This window comes from Acanthopagrus latus, chromosome 5 (assembly GCF_904848185.1).
Source record: "Acanthopagrus latus isolate v.2019 chromosome 5, fAcaLat1.1, whole genome shotgun sequence".
NCBI classification, from domain to species: Eukaryota; Metazoa; Chordata; class Actinopteri; order Spariformes; family Sparidae; genus Acanthopagrus; species Acanthopagrus latus.
Window position 1 is genome coordinate 8217333 of NC_051043.1, and position 21910 is coordinate 8239242.

The 21910-nt window shown below is 39.5% G+C and overlaps 1 protein-coding gene across 3 annotated transcripts in view; it reads left to right on the top strand.

Annotated features, from left to right (window-relative positions):
• trpm3 (transient receptor potential cation channel, subfamily M, member 3) overlaps positions 1-21910 on the top strand; it is a 162629-nt gene that overhangs the window by 110678 nt on the left and 30041 nt on the right. For 2 of the 3 annotated variants that reach the window (XM_037098195.1, XM_037098197.1), the window contains exons 9-13: positions 6485-6557; positions 14195-14295; positions 15696-15830; positions 16036-16086; positions 20346-20486. In XM_037098195.1, the coding sequence (XP_036954090.1) occupies positions 6485-6557; positions 14195-14295; positions 15696-15830; positions 16036-16086; positions 20346-20486 (501 nt within the window). Of the gene's footprint in view, positions 1-6484; positions 6558-14194; positions 14296-15695; positions 15831-16035; positions 16087-20147; positions 20184-20345; positions 20487-21910 lie in introns of all 3 variants that reach the window. The other variant, XM_037098196.1, reaches the window with a different exon arrangement.

Below are 21910 nucleotides of genomic sequence, written 5' to 3' on the forward strand. Positions count from 1 at the left end.
GAAGGCTGAATTCAGCTGTGACTAAAGGAACCAAAAACTCATTTCTGAGTTTTCCATAATTATCCTGTGATCTCAAGAAAACAAAAGTCGTTTTCACATGATTAATTATCTTGATATCTCAAGAAATTATCCTTTTGTCTCCTCATCTCGTTCTTGGCTTCTGTAACACCAGATTTCTAAATGTGTTTGTTATCCCCACTTGCACAATAAGGAGAAACACAGTGAACAACTGTTTATCATATCCACTTGACTGATACTATGTACATGGTCGCTGCCACAAAGGTATTCCTGAGACAGCTGCCAACTACTTTGCACAGACTATAATAAGAAACTGACAAGTCCCTGGTCCACATAGTATCATTAACATGACACTGAAGAAAATCTTATAACCTACGAGATTATTGTGTTTTATTCATACATACTGTATGAGTGTAGCTCCTAACGCATCCCTGCTGACCCAGAGAATTATACGACTTTAAAACTGCTGCGCTCGAATGATGAGACACTGGAAATGAAAAATTGCAGACATTGCAGGGGAATTGGTTAGATACTTTTATATATTCTGTCACATGTGAGAGGTTGATGCAATAGCAGTACAATCATGTTCATGTATCTCTTCAGATGTCTCGAGTGTAACTTCTGCTTGAGAAGTCTAGACGTAGCAGTGATACATATTACCTATGTAGTATCTTCCACACCACCCAGAGGCAATTACAGAAACCTATGATGTTTCTCACCAAGTAGTGTCAAATCCATATTAACACTTAAGTCAAGAGTAGGGTACCGAGAGAGTTGTGTTGACTCACTCATGCTGGCAGGAAATGCAGGTTTATCCTAGGTCAGTGCAGTGGTCTGAAATGGGTAAGTGTGTGACAGAGAGAAAGACAATGAGAGTGTGTTTGTCTGTGTGCCAGTACGCCTTTTTTTTTGGCTGTGCAGCAGGAAAGCCAGAGAGTTGGAGGAAAAGAGAGAGTAAAGGTGACTGGTTGGGGAAATATTTGCGAGGGAGATAGTGTGTGTGTGTGTGTGTGTGTGTGTGTGTGTGTGTGTGTGTGTGTGTGTGTGTGTGTGTGTGTGTGTGTGTGTGTGTGTGTGTGTGTGTGTGTAAAGAGCAAGTGAAGACTGTGCCTTGCTTTTTCCCTTATTTTCAGTTTGTTGGTTTATTCATGTGGACATTTTATGCTTCAGTTATTTCCCTGTTGTCTCTGCTTTCTTTATCATTCTCAGGACTATTTATGTTTTATATGGAAAGGCAATAAACTTGCACTCCTTAATGCATTCTCACTGAAGTGTATACATATATTTTCACCTCTGCGTTTGTATCTTTGTTTTACCAGGTGGAACAAGCCTCATACCCTTTTTTTGCAGTAATATTTTCATTTCAAAATGCTGCTTTTTAAGTAAATTGCTGGGAAGTTGGTTAGGTGGTAAATTATAAACGTAAGAAGTCCTCTTTGCAGCTAGAAACAGTCACCCCAATTAACTGCTTTATAATTTCAGTTGTTCTAATTTCAAAGTGTGCTGGCTCCTCCCGCTGTAAGAAAAATCTCTTATGATAGATAGCACGTTATTAGGTTCCAAGGAGGAAGGAGGGGAAATAATTGCAAAGCTAATCAATGAATAATGTGCTAGCTCTTGAGTTTCATAGAGGAGTAGCAGATGTAGTGTATAGAATATATAGATAATGTGTGATATACAGTAAGTAAAATGAAAAGGAATACTTATGAAAGCAGAGGCCACATTTGCATCAATTTGTTAAGATGATAAGGGTAATTATCTTCCTCATACTTTTGCATCACTTATCTTCTTTCTTTTATCTCTTCTGCACAAAGGTGGAACATTTTCATATGAATGTCAAACAAGCATATTCAAAAGACTATAGGCTACGTGTGAAATATCACAAAAGGCCTCTGTCGGGTAGCTCTTTTTTGCAAAAAATGTGTGAATTTAGTTCTAGGTGTAATTAAAACAGAAGTGCCTCTCTCCCTCCCCCGCCTCTTCTGCGAGGGGGGGATCTAAGATGACTGTTCTGGTATCTCCCAGTTTGGTATGAATTATTGAGTGTAGAATAGTCCTTATATGTTTAATTCGGATTAAATATTGAGGAGGAACCACCAACCCGCAATTTCCCTCCACCTCCCCTGACAAGAGAGACTAAGAACGAGTGGGAGGACGACAGGGAGAGCAAAAGAGTGACTTAAATGGACCATGAGAGAGAGGTGGGGGGAGGGTGTTACAGGCAGAGGGAGGGATGGAGGAAATGAGACAAGAAGTAAGAGAGAGGGAAAACAGATTTGGTTTGGGGGAAGAGTAAAATGTGAAAATGGGGTACAGTAAAGATTTTGAGCCACAAAGGGATAAATATGCTGGAAGATAATTCCTTGATAATCAGCAGGGCAGTGTATGAGTTTATTTCTGTCTTTCCTCTGTGTTTTTCCATAACGATGACTGCTGGTTTATGGTTAATGCCAGGAAGTAACAAATATACATATAAATATGTTATGCTTAACTTCAAACCGATAAAACCACCAGCAAATCTTTATCAAATCTGAACTGCTACACACTGTGCATTGTTAATGTATGGATTGGGTAAGATGGAAGACCCTGTGGACTGCGTGCATGTGTGCGTGTGTGTGTGCGCTTGTGTGTGTGGAGTCTGCCATGTGTCTTACATGTATGTGTAGCAACATCAGCGGGGTCTTTGCCTGTTAAATGAAGATGAATGCTTTCCAATCAGCTTGGCTCAATGCAGCGTGAAGAGCAGTTTTCTGATCCTCTAAGCATGTAGCTCAGCGTCTCTGAAGATGCAGGAATCCTCCGACAGAATCCAGTCGCTCTGGGAGACACTGTGCTGCTCTTCGTCTTTCATATCTTACATCCGTCTTCAATTTGTTGACACAAAATCTCCCTCCTTCTGTCTTCCCCTTCCTCTCCTGCTGTCTTCTGTTGGTCCTCTCGTCCTCCTGCCTCCTCTCGTCTCCCCCTCGTTATCATTACTTCTCTCCTCATTCCTTGTCAACAGAGAGATGGAGTGCGCCAGACACGAGTCAGTGATCTGTCTCTTGCATGCTGACCCCTGAAGTAAAGGCTGTTAGTGTAGAGGCAGAGGAAGGTCAAAAAATACATTCAGCATTTAAAGACATTTTGTGCTACATTAACTAATCATTAGATTAACTGAAACACTGAAGCATTGTAAATGCAATGTACAACAGATGATTTTTTTTGTTTTTTTTAAAAGAAAAGAAAAGATGTTTGCTCACCAGAAGTACTTGAGAGCACCTTTGCTTGTACAATATGATAAAAACAGATGGAGAGAAGCCATCTGTTTACCTTTGCACACACCTAGAGATGACTCTGTGGGATTGTTGGGATTAAATTAGCGACCTTGTGTTGTCATAGCGGTTGTGTTGCTTAGCCTCCTCTGTGTTTCAGAGCCTTCATGAAAACATATCCACAGGGTCACCTTGGAGGTGTGATTGGAGGAAGGGAAGAGGGGGAAGAAGTAGGGAGGAAGTGGGTAAGGATGAAAGGGGCAGAAAGATGATGGGTGGAAGAAACGGAGTGGAGGTACAGGTGGAGACGCCTGGAGGGAGAGGGAAGAATAGAAACAATCGAGAAATTCTTCTGTAATCATCATTTTTCCTCTATCACGCCGTCATCCATCTTTAGTTCTTAGAGCCATGTGTGTGTGTTTTCATTCTGCTATAATGAAAAGTACAGGGTATAAATAGCAAGTGGCTGGAAAAAGAACCTGCACTGATTGGTTGAAATTAGTACTTGCACATCAACACACCCTTAAAAATGATACTTATCTGCCTCTCTCTCTCTCTCTCTCTCTCTCTCTCTCTCTCTCTCTCTCTCTCTCTCTCTCTCTCACTCTCTCTCTCGCTCTCTCTCTCTCTCTCACTCTCTCTCTCGCTCTCAACAAAACAAGATTTTGTTAATCTTGTTAGAAAGCTCTGCATGTATATAGCTTGACCCTTTAGAGTCAGCATGGGAGCACACCCAACACCAGTCACTCTCTCAGAGGTTGAGAGATGTTACAGTGTTGGAAGTTTATTTTAAATGTGGCCACAGTTTTAATGAGGTAAATGTATATAATGTAGTGACTGCTGTGAGCAAAAAGCTAATGTTTCAGACTGCTTTGAATGCACCATTTCCAACAGGTTTTCCTACTTTCACAAAGATCTGATGACATTTGTTTAATGGTTTTCTGCTTCAGGCACAGCACGCTGGTTTTGTCATAGACAGGGCAATACTAGAATTTCAAATTTGATACGATACCATGAAAAATATAGATACTTGAGACCCTGTTCGATAACATTGGGAAATTGTGCCCTTTGTGTTAAACACAACAGCATCTAAGTTAATGTAGTGGATGGAGGTGGGCCGATGTGTGTACTGCAGCGTGGTGTGTGTCTCAACTCTCTGTCAAAGAGAAGTGAGAGCTTGAAATCGCAGCTGACTTACTTATTGCTAATAACCGCTAACTGCCGCTAACTGTAACTTTATGCCGATAGCTATGTTAGCCATGCAGTTAATAGTCCTTTGAACTACCTCTGCCTGGTGGATCTGCTCGACCCTAGTATATCTTTCTGCACGCCTGGAACTGAAACACTTAACTGATTTTCACTTCTTTTAATACTTTAACTGTGCCAACGTGAGTTGTTGGTGTTTGTGAAATATATGTAAGACAAGAGATGAAGTTCACAGAGGAATTTCATACAAAACTAAGTGGAACGTAACTATTCTTTACTGGAATTCATTAGCATGCAAATTACATTAAGCAGACGCTTTTGTCCAAAACGACTTACAGTAATTCATTCATTGATGGCGGTGGCTGCCGTGCAATGTGTCGACCAGCACATGAGCTTGTAGCTCCTGCTGGTAAGATAGAAATACTGATGCTCTGGGACTGTAGAACGAGTCAGCAGTCATCAGAAAGTGTTGGTATTTGACAAGTTGGGAATGAGACTCAAAAATCAACTACCCCCCCCCCCCCCACACACACACACACACACACACACACACACACACACACACACACACACACACACACACTCACACACACACACACACACTGAGAGAACAGCACACACTATAACTTAGCCTGAAGAACCACATGAAATTACACACTACACCGGTGACTTATTGGACTCCCCTCTCATGAAGACCTTAATCGATACTTCACATCCCAATGCACTCCTAATTCACGTAGAGAATGAGCTTCTGATTACACAGGCTGATAGTGACCACCACTTACAAATTAGCACAAGCACACTCAGATGCTGTCCTTATTAGTGATTGCATTTGCAATGCATGGAACAGGTCTAAGGTGTTACATCATGTCCCACTCCTCATTTCCCTCTCAGGGAGGAGCCAACATGTCATCGGCATGCGGTGTGCAAATGACGAATGAGGCAACATTATAGATACTGTAAATCATCAATGTGAATTGAATTGCTGCTGTGCATTTAGTATGTGTGAAAAAAGAGGGAGCGATAAAAAGAGAGAGAGGAGGGTTAGGCTTCAAGATTGCAACATCGCCCAAGGGAAAGCAGCAGCAGCAACAGTGGCAGCAAAGCCTGCAGATTCCAGGAGCTCCATGAAATGAAGCCATTTAGAGGGGGAGATGGAGAGGGAGATGGGCTGCAGGGAGAAGAGGGTGGTGGGAGGAGATGAATGGGTGGATGGAAGGATTAGAGGAATAGCTTGTCAGGCATTCTGAACACGCATTCTCTCGTACACGGCTCCCACAAGGTGCCCTTCACACATGCACACATATGTGCATGTCTGCCCACACACGTTTGCTTCAGTGTGTGTACATGCGCTTGCTATATTTGACCAAAAAAAATAAAAAATCCACAATCGCTGCCCCAATTCTCTGATTTCCCTCTCAGCGGACTTTGGCTTTCATCCATCGCACCATTAGTTAATCTTACACGGGGGTCTAAAAACGCAGCTGAAAGACACATCAGACTTCACAGTACAAGACCTAAACTGAGAGTTAAATATTTTTCATGAATCCGAATCCCAAAAAATGTTGAAAAAAAAAGAAAAAGAACAAAATATCGCTTGGTAATGGAGAGCACCATTAAGTATACTAAATTGATCTCTGTCTTTGTCATGTTTTACTACCTCAGTAGTCTTCTCAGCAAATCCATTCATTCCCAAACATGGTGTTCTGAGAGAGTTTTCTGGTGTTCAGTGCACAAGACACAAGAAGAAACAGCAGAGATGCTGGAGAGGAGATACAGCACATTACATCACAGCAGTACCTCTCCTCGCCTTCCCTCTGTCCTGCGAATGAGAACACTTTTACTCAGGCTGTGAATTTTGCAGTATAAGCCTTGACATCAATCAATTTAAAAACACTATAAGTAATAGAGTAAATTCACTTTCAAACCGTTTGGCTTGAATAGAATTAATTCACCAGTCTGTCACTCTTTGTTCCCTCCTCTCTGTCTCTCTCCTTGTCTCTCAGATAACAGTTTTCCGGATGGGCTCAGAGGGTCATCAGGATATTGACCTCGCCATCCTCACTGCATTACTCAAAGGTGGGTGTATGCATTTGTCTGTGTGTGTGTGTGTGTGTGTGTGTGTGTGTGTGTGTGTGTGTGTGTGTGTGTGTGTGTGTGTGTGTGTGTGTGTGTGTCGGAGCATGGATATACAGTAAAATCATTTCATTTCACTGTCTCCCTCCAGGGATTATTCAGTAAGGTTCTGTGCATAAAAGAAGGATGATATCATTTAAGAAAGTTTTCCTCTCTCTGTCCCAGTTTAGGTGTATGTTTTAAGTCTGTTCATGTTTTTTTTTTCTTTTTTTCTTTTTTTTGGAGATCAATGGCACAGGAATAAATCCGACATCTCTGCTTTTTTTTCTATCTTAAAGCTCCATTAAGCAATTTTTGACCTCTGCAGGGCAGGAAGACTCAACAGACTTGAGCTTATCAAACAATTGCTTTCTTATAGTTTAAGCAGAAACACTTCTATGAGCAGATAATATTCCTCTTATCACTGCCTGTCCTATAAAGTCATCCATCCACTGCCAAAAAAACATCTTTTTCTTTGAGGCTAACTGTTTTAACCACCCTTAAAAACTACAACATGCTTTTATCCAAATTGAGTTTTTGAATGGAAGACATTTTTAAGATATGGCTTAAAACATTCGGAAAGAGGAACCAACATTATCAACAGAATACGACAAAATACTTTGTTGATGTTATTATGTCTGTGTTGCTACTTATACCACTTTTCCACCAAAATTTGCCCGTCTACACAGGATCTTGCCGGATCTCCTTCCCATAGGAAAGGCAGCCCATCTGTGATTTTTATCTGAAGCATCATGTTGTACATCACTGACAGCATCGACCCATTGTGAAAGTCTATACAACAGTGAATACATTAAGCGTCACAACCCCCATGAAATTACTCCTTTCACTGCCATAAATTGAGCCATTCAGTACAGTAACATTTTGAAATTCTGGAAGAGTCACACTGTTAAATTATTTTATACTCATTCAAGTTAGCCGAGCACTAAACCGTAAATTAGTGGCTTGGACGGCAATCCAGGTATTTTCATAGCTGGGAAGTCAAGTTTTTTTGGCATCAGAACATCACTCAGCAGCCTTCATAGGAATGAATGGGCTCCACCTCCAACACTGTGTCCTGAAATAAAATGTCCTTGGATAAATACATCCCAAATTCCTTCTCCACCACCAGATGTTGATAATGCAACATCACTTCATGTGCAACATTTAGAGCATTCACCTGGGTCTTATGTTTGGATCAAAGCTGAGCTGACGTGATAAAAACCTGTCCACTGCAGAGTCAATTGACCTGGATGTGAATGCAGAATTTACACATTTCCATTGCACTCAAAAGCCAATCTTAGTGGGTTTAAGTGGGATTTTTGACCAGTGGAAAAGGGGTAGTAGTCTAGTAAGTGAAATGATTAAACTCACTTTTACAGTCAATTTTACAATCCTGGTTTGTCTTCCCACATACACCTCTGGTTTAGTTGGGAAAAAAAACTCTAGGATGTGAAAATATTCCAACTTTAGATGTTAGAACATTTTCACCCATCGCTGTTGTCTGACTCTTTCTCCTTCCTCTGCTGCTTCATGCCTCTCCTGTCCCCACCTGCCTTGTCTGCTTGCGCACAGAGTTCAGTATTCCTGGTCAGAGCTGCTGTAAATCATCTCACTACTGTACCCCCTGTCCTCAAACAGGCATCCGTCGGTCTCAGAGGCTGTGTTTGGTCTCAGACTGGTGCCCTGTTGCCCGCGGTGATTCCACTCTCTAAGCAGACACCTGCGACCTAGCTTAATGGCTAACTGAACTGCTTGCTAATGGCAGCTAGTCAGTACAGCCAAAGACAGCCACAGCAAAGAGTGTTGTGAGCAGTGGTTAGTGGTTATGCTGGGCTGTATGCTGTGTTTTTGGGCCACCTCGGAATTCTGGCAATTTCTCACAAATTACAGAAAGATATAAGGTTTTAACTAGTGATCTTGTTTTTGGTTGGCAGATTTTGTTAACTTTGGACAGAGTCAGGACTGTCATAGAGATTTCCCTCTGTTTACAGTTTTATGCTAAGCTAAGCTAACCAGCTGCTAGCTTTGGCCACATATTTATTATACATCTATCTTCTATATCTCATAAATCATTGAACTCTTCCTTTACATATGAGGAGGACATGGTCACCATGCCCTAATAACTATTAAAGCCATTTTAGACTAGTTTGCAGTGAGTTCATGCTTCTTATTTTATATGGTAATAAAATCCTGATATTGTTACAACACCTGCAGAATAATGAATGAGCTGGATTGCAGCTGCTCATTAATGTGTGGCCAGAGACAAATTATTACTGGACTACTCTTATAGTCACCAGTGATTTATGATGCATTGTTATTTAATCCATCTCTTTTGAAGTATGTATTTCAATTTAATTAGCATTTATGAAATTAATTCCCTTCGAGATCAATAATCACTCTTGAAAACAAACACATGGCTTAATGATATGCTGTTATGCAACATCAGCCTCTCATTCCTAAGAACTACATAATCCTTACATTGTCACCAGCATCTATACAGGCACTGTTACACAACCAGCATTATAATAATAACAACTTTATTTATACAGCACAACAGGAGAAATTACAGATAAATGATAGACAACAGTACAATTCACACAGTAATACAATAATTAAACAATTGAAGCAAAGCAATAACAAAGGAAGAGTGCGCAATTCAGGAGAAAGTTACCCTGAAAAAATTAGTTTTTAAGAGAAAAGAAGAAACAGAGCTGGCCTGTCGGATCTCCTCTGGCAGTTGGGCTACAACTCCAAAGGCTCGGTCACCCCTGGTTTTCAGCCTTGACCTAAGAATTAACAGTCCTCGCCAGACGATCTCAGCCTTCATTCAGGCTTGTCACTGGTTAGTCAGTCGATGATTAGAATAAACAATGTATAAACAATGTATAAACAATGTATAGACAAGGTACAGGCAACGTATAGACAACATACAGGAAACCAATGTATAGATGCTAAACAGGAGATATGTGGATTCTTCCAATAGATTTTGCTGCAGCGATTTAAGCTAGTTGAATTTGGGAAACATTGTCTTGTATAAGACAGGAATATAGCAAATTGTAGTAATCTAAACTTATAACGGTACGTAATGACAGTGGTTAAATATGATGTATTTTTGAGTTGTTACTTAGTTGAAGAAAGCACAACTGAACATGTGATTTCACATGTCGATCAACATTAATTTTATTGTCAAAGATAAGAGATTTCTATACTGGGATTTGACTGAACAGGACAGTAAAGTTTTCTCCATCTGTAAAACAGGGTTGTACTTTTACCAGTGTTGTAGTGCTGTTGCATTCAAATGAGAAATAAATCTGGGAGACATCTGCATAAAAATGCAAACTAATGTTGTCCCTGTAAAAGACTTGGCCTAGTGTTAGTATATGAATAAAGATTAACAGTTGCTGGTATGCACGTAATTCTAGATTGAAAGGCTGATATCATGGTTTATCCCTCTACATTCAAGATTCAAGAGTTTTATTTGTCACATGTATGTGTGTATAACTGTACATATACGATGATGGAGAAATGGGATTGCAGCAAGTCTGTCAACTGTGCAAATGACAAAGAAAAGACATATGTACAGTATAAAGACATATACATACACAAGTAATAGAATATCCATATGATAACATAATATAACTGTTTGTACATAATACATTTGAGGTACATAAAATTGAATAATTAACAGTTAAGTTAGAATGATTCAGTGTGCAGCCACGAATCACATTGCGAACATATAGGATAACTGATGACATAAGATATGAAACATTAAGATATACAGCCAGCAAAAGCTGCCATCTGTACATTGTACCAAATTGTAATGCAGTTACCAAAAGTTACCAGTGAATTGGACCAAATCGGATTACAAAATAAAACATTTGTCAAAGGTAGAAACAGCAATTAAACCCAACGACCATTCTTCGTCTTCCTCTACCCTGTTTTTACACTTCCTAATGTTACACACACACACACACACACACACACACACACACACACACACACACACACTCACACACACACAACAGGAGATCAATACTCTTGATTTGTTGTTCAGTAGCCCGTATTGATCACGATTGCTCTTGCCCCTTCAAGGAATCTAACGCTAACCAGGCCCAGTGGAGTTTGTATGCGTGCTCTCTCTAATACACACCGACACGTGTGAACACCAAAGGTACACACTCATGCACGCGTACTAAAAGGAAATGAGTCTTGAGGGACTGCTTAGCAATTCAGTGCATATGATTGACTATCTCAGGAATTGTTCCTCAGAGAAACATTTCATTCCAAAGAGAAAAAGACTCCACTTGTGAGTTTGGAGAGGGAATGAGTGAAAGAGAAATGTGTTTTACATAATTTATGTCAAACAGCCGCATGAATTCTTTGGCCCATGCATCACTCGCTGATCTTTGTCTTCATGTCAGACTCTCGCTCTTGTGCCCTATTACTCTCACCATGTACATGTCTCACTCGTGTATTCTGTCAACTCCATCTGTTTCCGTTGTTTTCGCCCTTTTCTAGTCTCTTCATTTTACACTGTGGCAGGAGAGGGATGTAGATGAATGAGTGAAGAGAGGTATTGAAACCAAAGAAAAAGAAGAGAAAATAGGAAAAAGAAAAATGAAAAGGAAGGAATCCAAGAAGGGAAAGAATGAGAGGAGAACTTTAAGAAAAGGAGCAAAAAAAGTGCTTTATGGTAACCAGCATGAGGGTCATTTCAGATGCAAGTTTCATTCTGCCAATGAGTGAATGAGATGCGTTAAGGCTTTTAGTGTAAAATGAAATCAGTCACATCCTGCCTCAGAGCTTTTAAAACACTGGCTGAGACTCCTTTGCTGAAGAACTAAGCTACTGCCTGAAGCTCAACAAGGCACAGCACAGTCAGGAATACAAGTTGAGTGGAGAACAGAGCAAGAGCAAGGAAAATGAATAAATAAAGGACTGACTGTGTGAGAGAAATTTAGAGAAGAGACAGAGAACAGATAGAGCAGGAAGGAAACTGCAGCTAAAGACACATGGAGTAACCAAGGGGAGTTTGGAGTAATTGATTATCTGCTGTCTAAGGTAGTCAATATCCTGAAGATTGGGTCCATAAAGTCAGTTGGCTGCAGTTCAACCACCCTGCAGGCAGACAGAGTGAAACCGCAGGCCTTTAATGAGGCAAGGCCACTCTGCCTTTTTAATATACACATATCTCCACTAAAGCTCTTATTAGTAGGCTCTGCATCTTATTAGCTGGGATCTGTCTGAACATTAAGCTCCAGTAATGCTGCACAGGCCCTTAAGATGGAGAGGGTGCTGTGTAAATTGATGATACTGGTGCGCTTATTAAAAATTACACAGTTTTGTCTGCACACAAGGGATTATTATTATACTTTCTGTATTACACCGGATTTCTCTAAAGACCGAGATGATCGTTGCTTTATCTTCCTCATTTTTGGTAATTACCCATGTGCACAGGTGAGCAGCAGACTGGAGTGTTTGTGGTCAAACTCGCTGATCTACAATGTTTCAAATGTTTCACTACAACGTCGAATTGCTGCAAATGCGTTTTGTGGCACATGTAATAGCAATTTTACAGTGAAGTGCTTTACATGTGATTATACGGTGTTGAACAGAGATGTTCTGATTCATGGTTATCATCAGCTGTTTCTGTGAATCAATTGAATGCACAGTATATAATTACTGTCACCAGGACATAGTTTGATGACAGCTTGAAGCAGTGAGGAATCATGGGAGAATCACTGTTAAACAGCCAACATGGCTGATGAAAATGTATCTGATGTGACTCAAGCAAAAATGTTGGACAAAGTAATGTTTTTAAGTTTTATTCACATTACACCGACCTTCTTCTTCACAAGTCATCCCATGTTTACTCTGAAGTTAATGCCACAGGCGACCAGATGAAATGCACCAAACATTTCCTTTTGCTGCAGTTTCACAATAAAAAAGGCATTAAATGGGTGAAACACAAGATTGCTTTTCTTTTGAAGTCAAGTAGTCATTGGAAATGAAGCATGTAGAGTGAGTTCAGCACCACTGTTGTTCAACTTTTCAGTAAGGTAACATAAACCAACTCCTTATCCTTTCTTATCGTTATGAGGTTCCCTGTTAGTGCTGGGTTTAAATTTAAAATACTGCCAAATTGTTCTTTTGCTTTGACAACAAATCCTCCACCATCTTCTTGTTCTTCAATTGTCCTTACTTTTCGCCACATTAATGTGACATTACTGTAATTGTTGCTTCAGTCATCCAACTAAGTATAGATTTTTATAAAAGCATAAAAATGGTTGGCAACTAATGTGAAAGGTCTATGCCCGACCACCGTGTAACACCAGGAACATAGTGTAAAGCCTACCATTAACTTGTAGATAGTTTTAACTAGAAAATGGTTTTTAACATTTTTGGAAACATTTGGGATAATTACACGACTCAACAAAATATATTCTAAAGTTCAGGTATATTTTTAAACCAAATGTGTGTGCAAAAATAATCAAGGGGGGGTCAAACTGTGTGAGTATTAAGTTAAGTTGAAAAGTTACACCAAACAAACTAACCAGCCATGTATTGTGAATATGTCACCTATGTACATCAGCCAGTTTGTCCTTCACCACACAGCAATGACACACAGCAAAGCTATCAACATATCAACATTTTATCAATGCCACATAATACTTTATTTTATCTTTTTTGTCGGTGTGCCCTTGAATCTCATAAGCAAGATTTTTTTTCTTTCCTTTACATCACTCAGTATTATATTTAACAAGCCAGTCAGACCTGTCCAGAATGCCACTTTTTTATCTTTTTATTATTTTTGTCTTGTGAGTATATGTAATGTAGTTCCTTTTCTTCTTCTACTGAGTACATTACATTCATGTTGATTTTACAGCAGAACCTGAGCACAGACACAGCAAATCAAAAGAACACGGTTGTAATCCACATTTTATGCAGGGATGAAGTGAAGCGTTAAATGAAGTGATACGTCAAAAACCAAGCTGTCATTCTTTAATGGGAAGACATCTTTTCTCTGCAGACACATAGAGAAAGACGGAACAGGAACAGACACATTTCAAATTAAAGCAGAGATCCACAAAGCCGAAAGTTACATGAAGCTCCTGCAGTTTACAAGAAAGCTCTCAAACTTCAACAAATGGAGCTGGACGGCAGCAGTGGCATCACAGTTCTATAAGTTTATGTCCTGGAGGACTTCTGCTGAAAAATCTACACAATCAGAATACAGAAGGAGGAGCTCAGTCACTCACACACACCATATTTTTCTCTTTCGTCCACTTTTTAAAAGTTTGATTGTTTTTTTCTTTAAATAAGTTTTTATGGCTACTGTAGGTAACTCTAATGGTGCCATTGTATCCAGGTTTATAGCACATTCATGTGTATAACTTAGAACAATAAGTCTTTTCTCTTATTCTTCTCTGACGTTCAAATAAACCTCATTAAGCAGTAAAGACAGATCATTACAAACACTACAACAACGAAGTATATCTAATAACTCACCAACTACAAAATACCAGGATATTATGTGTATCAGGAACCTTGTTTTCCTGCAATATGACATTTCCTCCCAACTCACTTGTGTCCTCTCTCAGGTGCCAACGCTTCAGCTCCTGACCAGCTGAGTTTGGCTCTGGCATGGAACAGAGTGGACATCGCCCGCAGTCAGATCTTCATCTACGGACAGCAGTGGCCTGTAAGAAACAAAAACAGCACAAACAAGAATTCTACAGCAGAAATATTGATCGTATTCACAAGGACTCTCGCTGATGTTTAAAATACCATTTCTGAAGTTTTTTTACAGTTCTCATCAGATGATGATATTAATAATGAATGATATTGTAAACAAGAAATGCAGCTAAAAGCTACATTAATGTAATGCTTTTATCCAAAGTGCTTTTCAAGGTTTTGCTGAGTTAACACCATCAGGAACAATTTGGGGTTCAGTAACCAGCCCAAGGGCAATGTGACATGTGGGCAAGAGGAGGTTGGAATCCAACCACCAACCCTGTGATCTGTGGATGACCCACTCCACCCGCCCAGCTCCTGACCCACAGTTCAAAGAGCTTTACGTCAAAACGGATTGACTGTCTCTAAAGTACTCTAAGAGAGAGTATGATAGAGAGAATAATAATTTAAGCAGCAGAGTATAGGATACTTTCAGTTTTAAAAGGTAGTTTAGATGCAGAAAGCAGCTCAGGATCAGTCATAGGTGAAAGGTTCAGCAATCGGCTGATAAGGAATCATAATTATCAATCATTATCAGCATTTTTTGCAGTTTTCATACTATATAATTTGAAGCTGTCTTAATACAAATATTATTTCAACTCTTTATATTGGATATGAAAGTTATTACAGATAGAACATGAGAAGAAACAATTTTTAGTATTGAAATAGATGTTTTTTACCTTCATTCATAACTCGTGTAAAATACCATCATAATAATGATGATGCTGTTGTAGTGAGGTGTAAATGATCTTAATTTTTAATTATTTTCCTGGTGTATAGTTTGTCATATGAGGTATATGTGTGCTCTGTATAATATTGTCAGTATCAACATTGTTACTCCCAACTCATCAAATTCAGCAGCTTAGTCAGTGTTTAGTCAAACTTTGACCTCTACCTACCCCTCTAGCACCAGTTTTGGACGGGAAGGGATCCACAGTCAAGTTAGCAACAAAATGTTATGTTATCATTTATATAATGTCTGGTTAGACTTTGAAAAAAAAGTGTGCTTACAATCTGTTTGCATTGTATAACAAATTCTGACCTCTTGGAATCATCTCGGTTTTCTTTTGGTTCAGGCAACATAAACTACTTGGTAAGGACAAAAAACTGGTTACAATTATGAAAGGTCATACTTATAATATAGCTTATAATAGCTAATGTAACTTACATGAGTGAAGTGACTCACATCACATAGCTAATCCTCACTCTTGGTCACAAACGGGAAATTCCCATGAATAACCTGTGTAGTGTAGTGTAGTGTAGTGTAGTGTAGTGTAGTGTAGAGCTACTTACCTTGCTGCTTGATTTGACACATTAGGAGTGAAAAGGAGCTGTCACTACATATACTTTCCATTCCGTCTGTCGTAGGTCGGTTCCCTGGAGCAGGCGATGCTGGATGCCTTAGTTCTGGACAGAGTGGACTTTGTCAAGCTGCTGATTGAAAATGGAGTCAGCATGCACCGTTTCCTCACGCTTTCCAGACTCGAGGAGCTCTACAACACGGTAATAACAAATGCACAGAAAGTTGTATTGTCTTTCAGCAACAAACCAACAGTTGCCATAGTGAGTTTCAAAGTAAAATGTTGATTGAAAGGTTATCTGCCTAGAAAAAAACGTGGTGCTAATAATGAACAGCGTAGCAGGTAGCAGCCAGCTGCTGTCAGTGATGGTAATGATATCTTTGTGTTTTTGTTTGCTTTGTCAACAGAGACATGGACCGTCCAACACGCTGTACCACCTCGTCAGAGATGTCAAAAAGGTAAGAGCATCACTGCCATCCTTTTAGCTATGTGGCTGTTCAGGCACACTGTATGGGAATGTTGGCTTGAATGTGTATTAAAGATGGGTGACTACATAGAGTTTCAGTTGCTTTTTTTTGCAGTTTGAGTTGTTACTCCGTTTGCATCAGTCTGTGTGTGTAAAGTTTGGTAGTCCTAGTTGCTGTTAACTGCAAATAGAGGCCGGCTTTTCTCTTTCAGCTGGAGTTGCGGGCTGCATTGGCTGTGTAGAGCTGTGCACGACTCACATCCCTGTCATGACTTTTCAGCAGTTTACTCTGTTCTTTCTCTCAGGCACACACTAAATGTAATAAACACTGCTTTATCCACAGTGCTTGAGTTTGAGCAAACTGGAGCCGCAGTGGATCGCTGTGAGGCTGAGAAGGAAGAACTCAGTAGATGCCTTCAGTTGATTCATTTCTTTTTTATTTGGATTATTAACAACACTAATCAGTGTGTTGTTTTTGATATGGCGTATCCTGTGGTTCTTGGAATAGTAAAACTGTATCTTCCCAGCATTGTTATTTTCATGTGTCTGACGATGAAATGGTGGAAGCGTCTCTCTCAGTAGGTTGTGGCTGCACTTAAAACCAAAACGTATCAACCCTATGTGGTGGATCTGCGATAAAATAAACAGCATAAAAATGTACAGTCGGTACATCTTTGCCCGTCAATTAGGAGTGATCCTACTGCTGAGAGATGATGGAGAGGTCAGCAGCACCACCATTAGCATGTAGAGGTGTTCATTAATTAAAGTGTTACTGATTACAGTAACGCAGCCTGCTCCTCTGGGAGTCACTGAGGAGGCTCAGTATTGTAATCTCTCCTCTTTTACCTCCTCTCTGTCTTTTAAAACAACTCTGATCAGAAGTTGGTGCAGAGAGAATATGCAGTTTGTACTCACAACACCTCACACACATGCAAAACACACACTGATCTGCATGGCATTACATCCTCATCGTCTTTTTGCAGAGCTGTATGTGATTGCCATAGCATAACTAAGTGTCTGTGTGTGATTGTTGTTTCATAGTACTATGCTAGGTAGTTGTAACTGCTTTCCCTCGGGTAGAGTCACCACGTCATCGCTGTGCTCTTTCTTTGTCATTCTTCTCTGTGGATTGTTTGGTCATGGTGTTGATTGTTGGCAGGTCATACTTTGATTTCGGTGTCGTGCAGGTGTCGTGTTAACAGCTGTAGTTGAGAGCTGCTCTCAGGTTCAAGCTGTTCCATTCATTAGATTGTGTGAAAACTGAGTCATGAAACAGAGAATTACAGAGATCGTCCTGTGGGCTACAGCTGCCAAAGCAGAAATTGTTTTTCCTACGGAGTAAATGAACAGTGCAGTTTTGTTGAGGCTTGTGGCAATACACCCAGTGTCTGATTCTCAGACTGGTTACAGGAAAGTCCAAATTTAATCAGGTTGTTTTTATATTTAAGTTGTTTTTTTTTTTTGCTCCACTGCTTGACAGTAAGAATGGGCCAGAGTTATTGTTGATTTGTATTGTTGGTCATCAGTTTATCATTTGAATTTTATGACATGAGAATTACATTAAAAAACACTATACTGTCTTATACATTTTAGTATTGTATAGTTGTGATAATTGGTCAGCCTCTGACAAAAGCAACTGTTCAATTAAATGTGGTTAACACTGGCCTATTGTGTTCAAAGGCAGGAAAGAAAAATGTGATTTATGTATTCATTCATTTTTACTATGGACATTCCGAAATGAAAGAGAGACAGGGAAAAAAAGGGTGTTAGTGGCAAGATGAACTTTTTCTTGTTTTGAGGTCCATCAAACAACAAAAAAAAGCTTCATGTTAATTTTCCAGACAAATTTTTTTCAATATCTTGATTGTGTTGTCTTCACAATACTTCCGTCCAATCCTCTTCCAAAACTGTTACTGTCCATTCTGTTTCCCATTTCTCTTTGGTGTTATTCACACCTTTGTTTCTTGATCCCAGATCCTTGAAATTATTACAACCCACAGTATATACCTTTTACTTGCGAATGTTTAAGATGAGTCTTTCTGACACTTTCTCTTTCTTGGCCATTCTTTGAGTAATTCATCCATTTTTTTAGGTAGAAAATATATATCACTCACTATTTCTTTGAAATCGGCAGTAATTGTAAAAATGGTTTATTATTTCCATTGTACTTTTGCATTTCCTGTCAGCTTAAGTAGTATAGTATTCCAATTGATTTTAGTGTGGATTGTGTATATACAAGGGGTTCATGTCTCCAGTAAGATGGAATCCTTAATATTTTATACCACTGAAACAAGTTTTAATTGATATCTTTCCTTGAACTCTGCTGATAACTTTTCTAAGTGTTATTACTTCACACTTTGATTTAGTTTGCGATGCTCGCTGTATTCTGAAATCATTTTTTGATAAAGTTTGGTAAAGATTGATCTGAGGACGTTAAGTAAATGCCAGTTAATGCCAGTTGTTGTTGTTATGTTTTTATTTTTATATCATTAGTGAGAGAGGTTTTCCTTGTCTTGTCCCTTTATGGATTGAGAATCTTGCGATTAAGCTTCACTCTAAACTTTAGATTGTTATACATTAATTGGAGCCACAAACTAAACTTCTCATGGAAGCCGAAACCACCTATAATCTCAGACATAAATGGTCTTTGGTATAATACATTCTCTGCATCTAACATTGGAAGTTATAGATTTGTGAGCCCATCTCAACAGCTATATATCAGTCACAGTGTCCTTTAATCTATCAACTGTGAGTGTAACTGCATTGAAGTCATGATGATCAGTGTTGTCCAGTGGTGATAGTAGCCCGTATGAGGACTATCACTTTTATTATCATAGATGAATTCCAGGTAGTTACGCATGTTCCAGTTGGGAGTGCAACGTTTTAGACCTGTAGAATAGCTGTCAACTGTGTTAAAACTTTGGTCTGGTTTCTTTGTTGTTTTGATGTGTTCTCTGCTGTGCTTCTTTTAATTAACCCATCATTTTTCCCTTCGGATGCCAGTCAAGATTAAGAAGCAGCTATTTCTTTGAGCATCAACCCCACAGGGAATTAAAAGTAGGCTCGGCTGACCGCTGACTGGTGCATTTTTATATATGTAGCAGGAAGTGAAGATTTGTGTATTCACTTTAAACTGTGGATATACGAAAACACAAGCAGTAGCTGTGTCTCTCTCTACTTCAAAGCGCGTTAGTTGGCCTACAGGGGTTTGCCAGGCTTTACCGCCAATGAAACTGAATCGTAGAATATGAAGACAGACTGGGGATGAGCAGGTCAGAGAGGATGTCTAGGATCTCACATCTGAGGCAGAGGACTAGAGATGGTATCAAGTAAGATGTAGAGATATATAAGGTAATTGTGTGTAGCTCGAAGACACAGCAGGGGTCAGGATAATGACTGCAGGATCCAGGGTTGACACTGAGGGCACGATGAGTAGCAGGGAGTGTTGATCTGGTTATAGGCCTCACGTGAAAGGACTTCTTCTTCAAAAGCGACTGTCCACTCCCGCCTGTCTGTTCTTCGTGCTACTAGCCCTCTCTTCCAGGCTAATGAGATATTACAACTCTCTCTTTCTTCTCCTTTCTTCAAGACTACATTGAACCTCACTGAGAAGATCTCATTAATACCCTCAATGCAAATTATGATAAATCATTCAATTTTTTTTACATCATTAGTACTTGTCCTCAGTCAGTATATTCTCTCTGCAGTTCATACTGCACCTGAGTTTTCGTTCCCTCCTCATTTTCTGCTCCTCAGTAAGAGAACAATTTACAGCTTGGGGCTGGGGATTAATGTCTAAACCTGAAACTGCAACCAGATCTTGGTTCAAACAATTAAGAGGTTAGAGGAATAGCTCCAGAATTCTATATTCACATAGTTTTAAAGACTTTAAAGCTCGATACAAAAACAAAAACTGAACCACAGTCTGGTCGAGATAACACATTATTAAAGAGGCTGGAAGAGAGATCGTGCCTGAGAGTTTCTGTGTATCTCTTTTCCCCTGCTCTTGCTTATCGTGCCGTTTTCTCACTGACATTGTGTGTTCTTTCCAAGCGAGAATATCCAGGGTTCAGTTGGATCTACTTCAAGGTGAATCCGATAATCACGTTTTCTTTGATAGCCAAAAAATGTTTGATATGGATTTTGTAAAGTGTGCGAAAGACTGTGTGGTTCGTTTTGTGCTCTTGTTTAACCTCCATTATTAATCACTTGTCTTGGGTTGTTGCCTGTTAACACTGTCTGATTTTCTAGGGAAACCTGCCCCCGGACTACCGCATCAGCCTCATCGACATTGGACTGGTCATTGAATACCTCATGGGTGGGGCGTATCGGTGTAACTACACCAGGAAGAGATTCAGAACACTTTACCACAACCTCTTTGGACCCAAGAGGGTGAGTGAAAGATTTTCAACTGCATTAATACCCCTCCATTTAATACACTAATGTCTGGGATTATTTAATGCTATTAATCAAAAGACTAATATCAGTGAAATGAACCTCATTATCAAATTATCTCTGATAAGGGAAAGATGAATAATATGGGCAAATGATGTGTTATAATAAAATGTTAATTAGGCATTGTGCACTCAAGGGCAAACCTCACCTGCTGATGCAAGTAGTAAATTAGCATGAACATGTAGATGTTATTAGCTGTAAGATGACTGAATGAGCAGGAAGTACAGCAAGGTTGTCAGAAATTAGTTAATCACATCCTGTATTGTATGTTTTTAAACCTCCGGGCTGACGATAGCTGACGATAGCTGGGGCCAGAGGTTATGTTTTCACCTGACCCTCAGTCCCATTCTCGTGAATGCTATTCTTCAGAAACGCAATGAGGGAACATCTTCCAATTTGGCACATATGTCCACTATGGCTTAAAGCTGCTGTAAGTGATATTTTATGTTTAAAATAAATGTTAATTAGCAGCAAATTAGGAGGAGGGCAGGATCCTCGTATTTGCTGCTTTATCTGGTGATGACCACTCCCTTGTTCATGTGGTGATGTAGAGAAGACGGAGGGGATTGCTAACTGCCAAACATAAAGTTAGCAGCTTGGATTCAAGGACGAGCAGATAAAACTAAATATGCCACAAATGTCTAATGAAATATGAAGTTATGATGTTTTATAACCAAAAGGTCAGAGGTCAACTTCACATTATACCAAGCCATAGCCCAGGAACCAGCATCCTGACTGGTATTTGGAGGCATACAACCGGGAGACAATCATTATAGTTGTATACTGTCAGAGGATTTTGAGCTTTCCTTTGCACAGGAAATAAATTTTTATAAATGTCTGACGGAAATTGTCGGGAGGAACAATTTCTCCTGGAATAAATGGAAAACAAATAACTTCTATTTTTATCTTATGTATGAGCCCAAACATGCTGGTTTGACATGTTTGTTTTTAGGGGGCAACTGCTAGTTAATGTTGCACAAGAACAGAAAGAACAGTAAATCTGCATACGTGTGTTAGCCTAATCACGTTCTCTTTTGGTCAACAACAAAAGGTGAAATATAAGAGTTTATGTCCACATCAAGTAGAGAGGCAGCACAGGCTATTATTAGCTTGTTGCAACAGACTATCCATCTATAGCAGTGGCGCTTCATCACGTGCCATCATAACGTAACCTGAATGATACACACACTTCATTCCAACCACTACAGAAACTCATCTCACTGATTAGCACACCTTCAATAAAAGTGGAGGAACTGATCATTGAAATCATGAGCTATAGTGTTTGGTGCTTGTGTGTTTCACTCCACACATTCTGCGCATTATCTGGTTTATGTTCATATTCTGATGTTCTAATTCTCTCA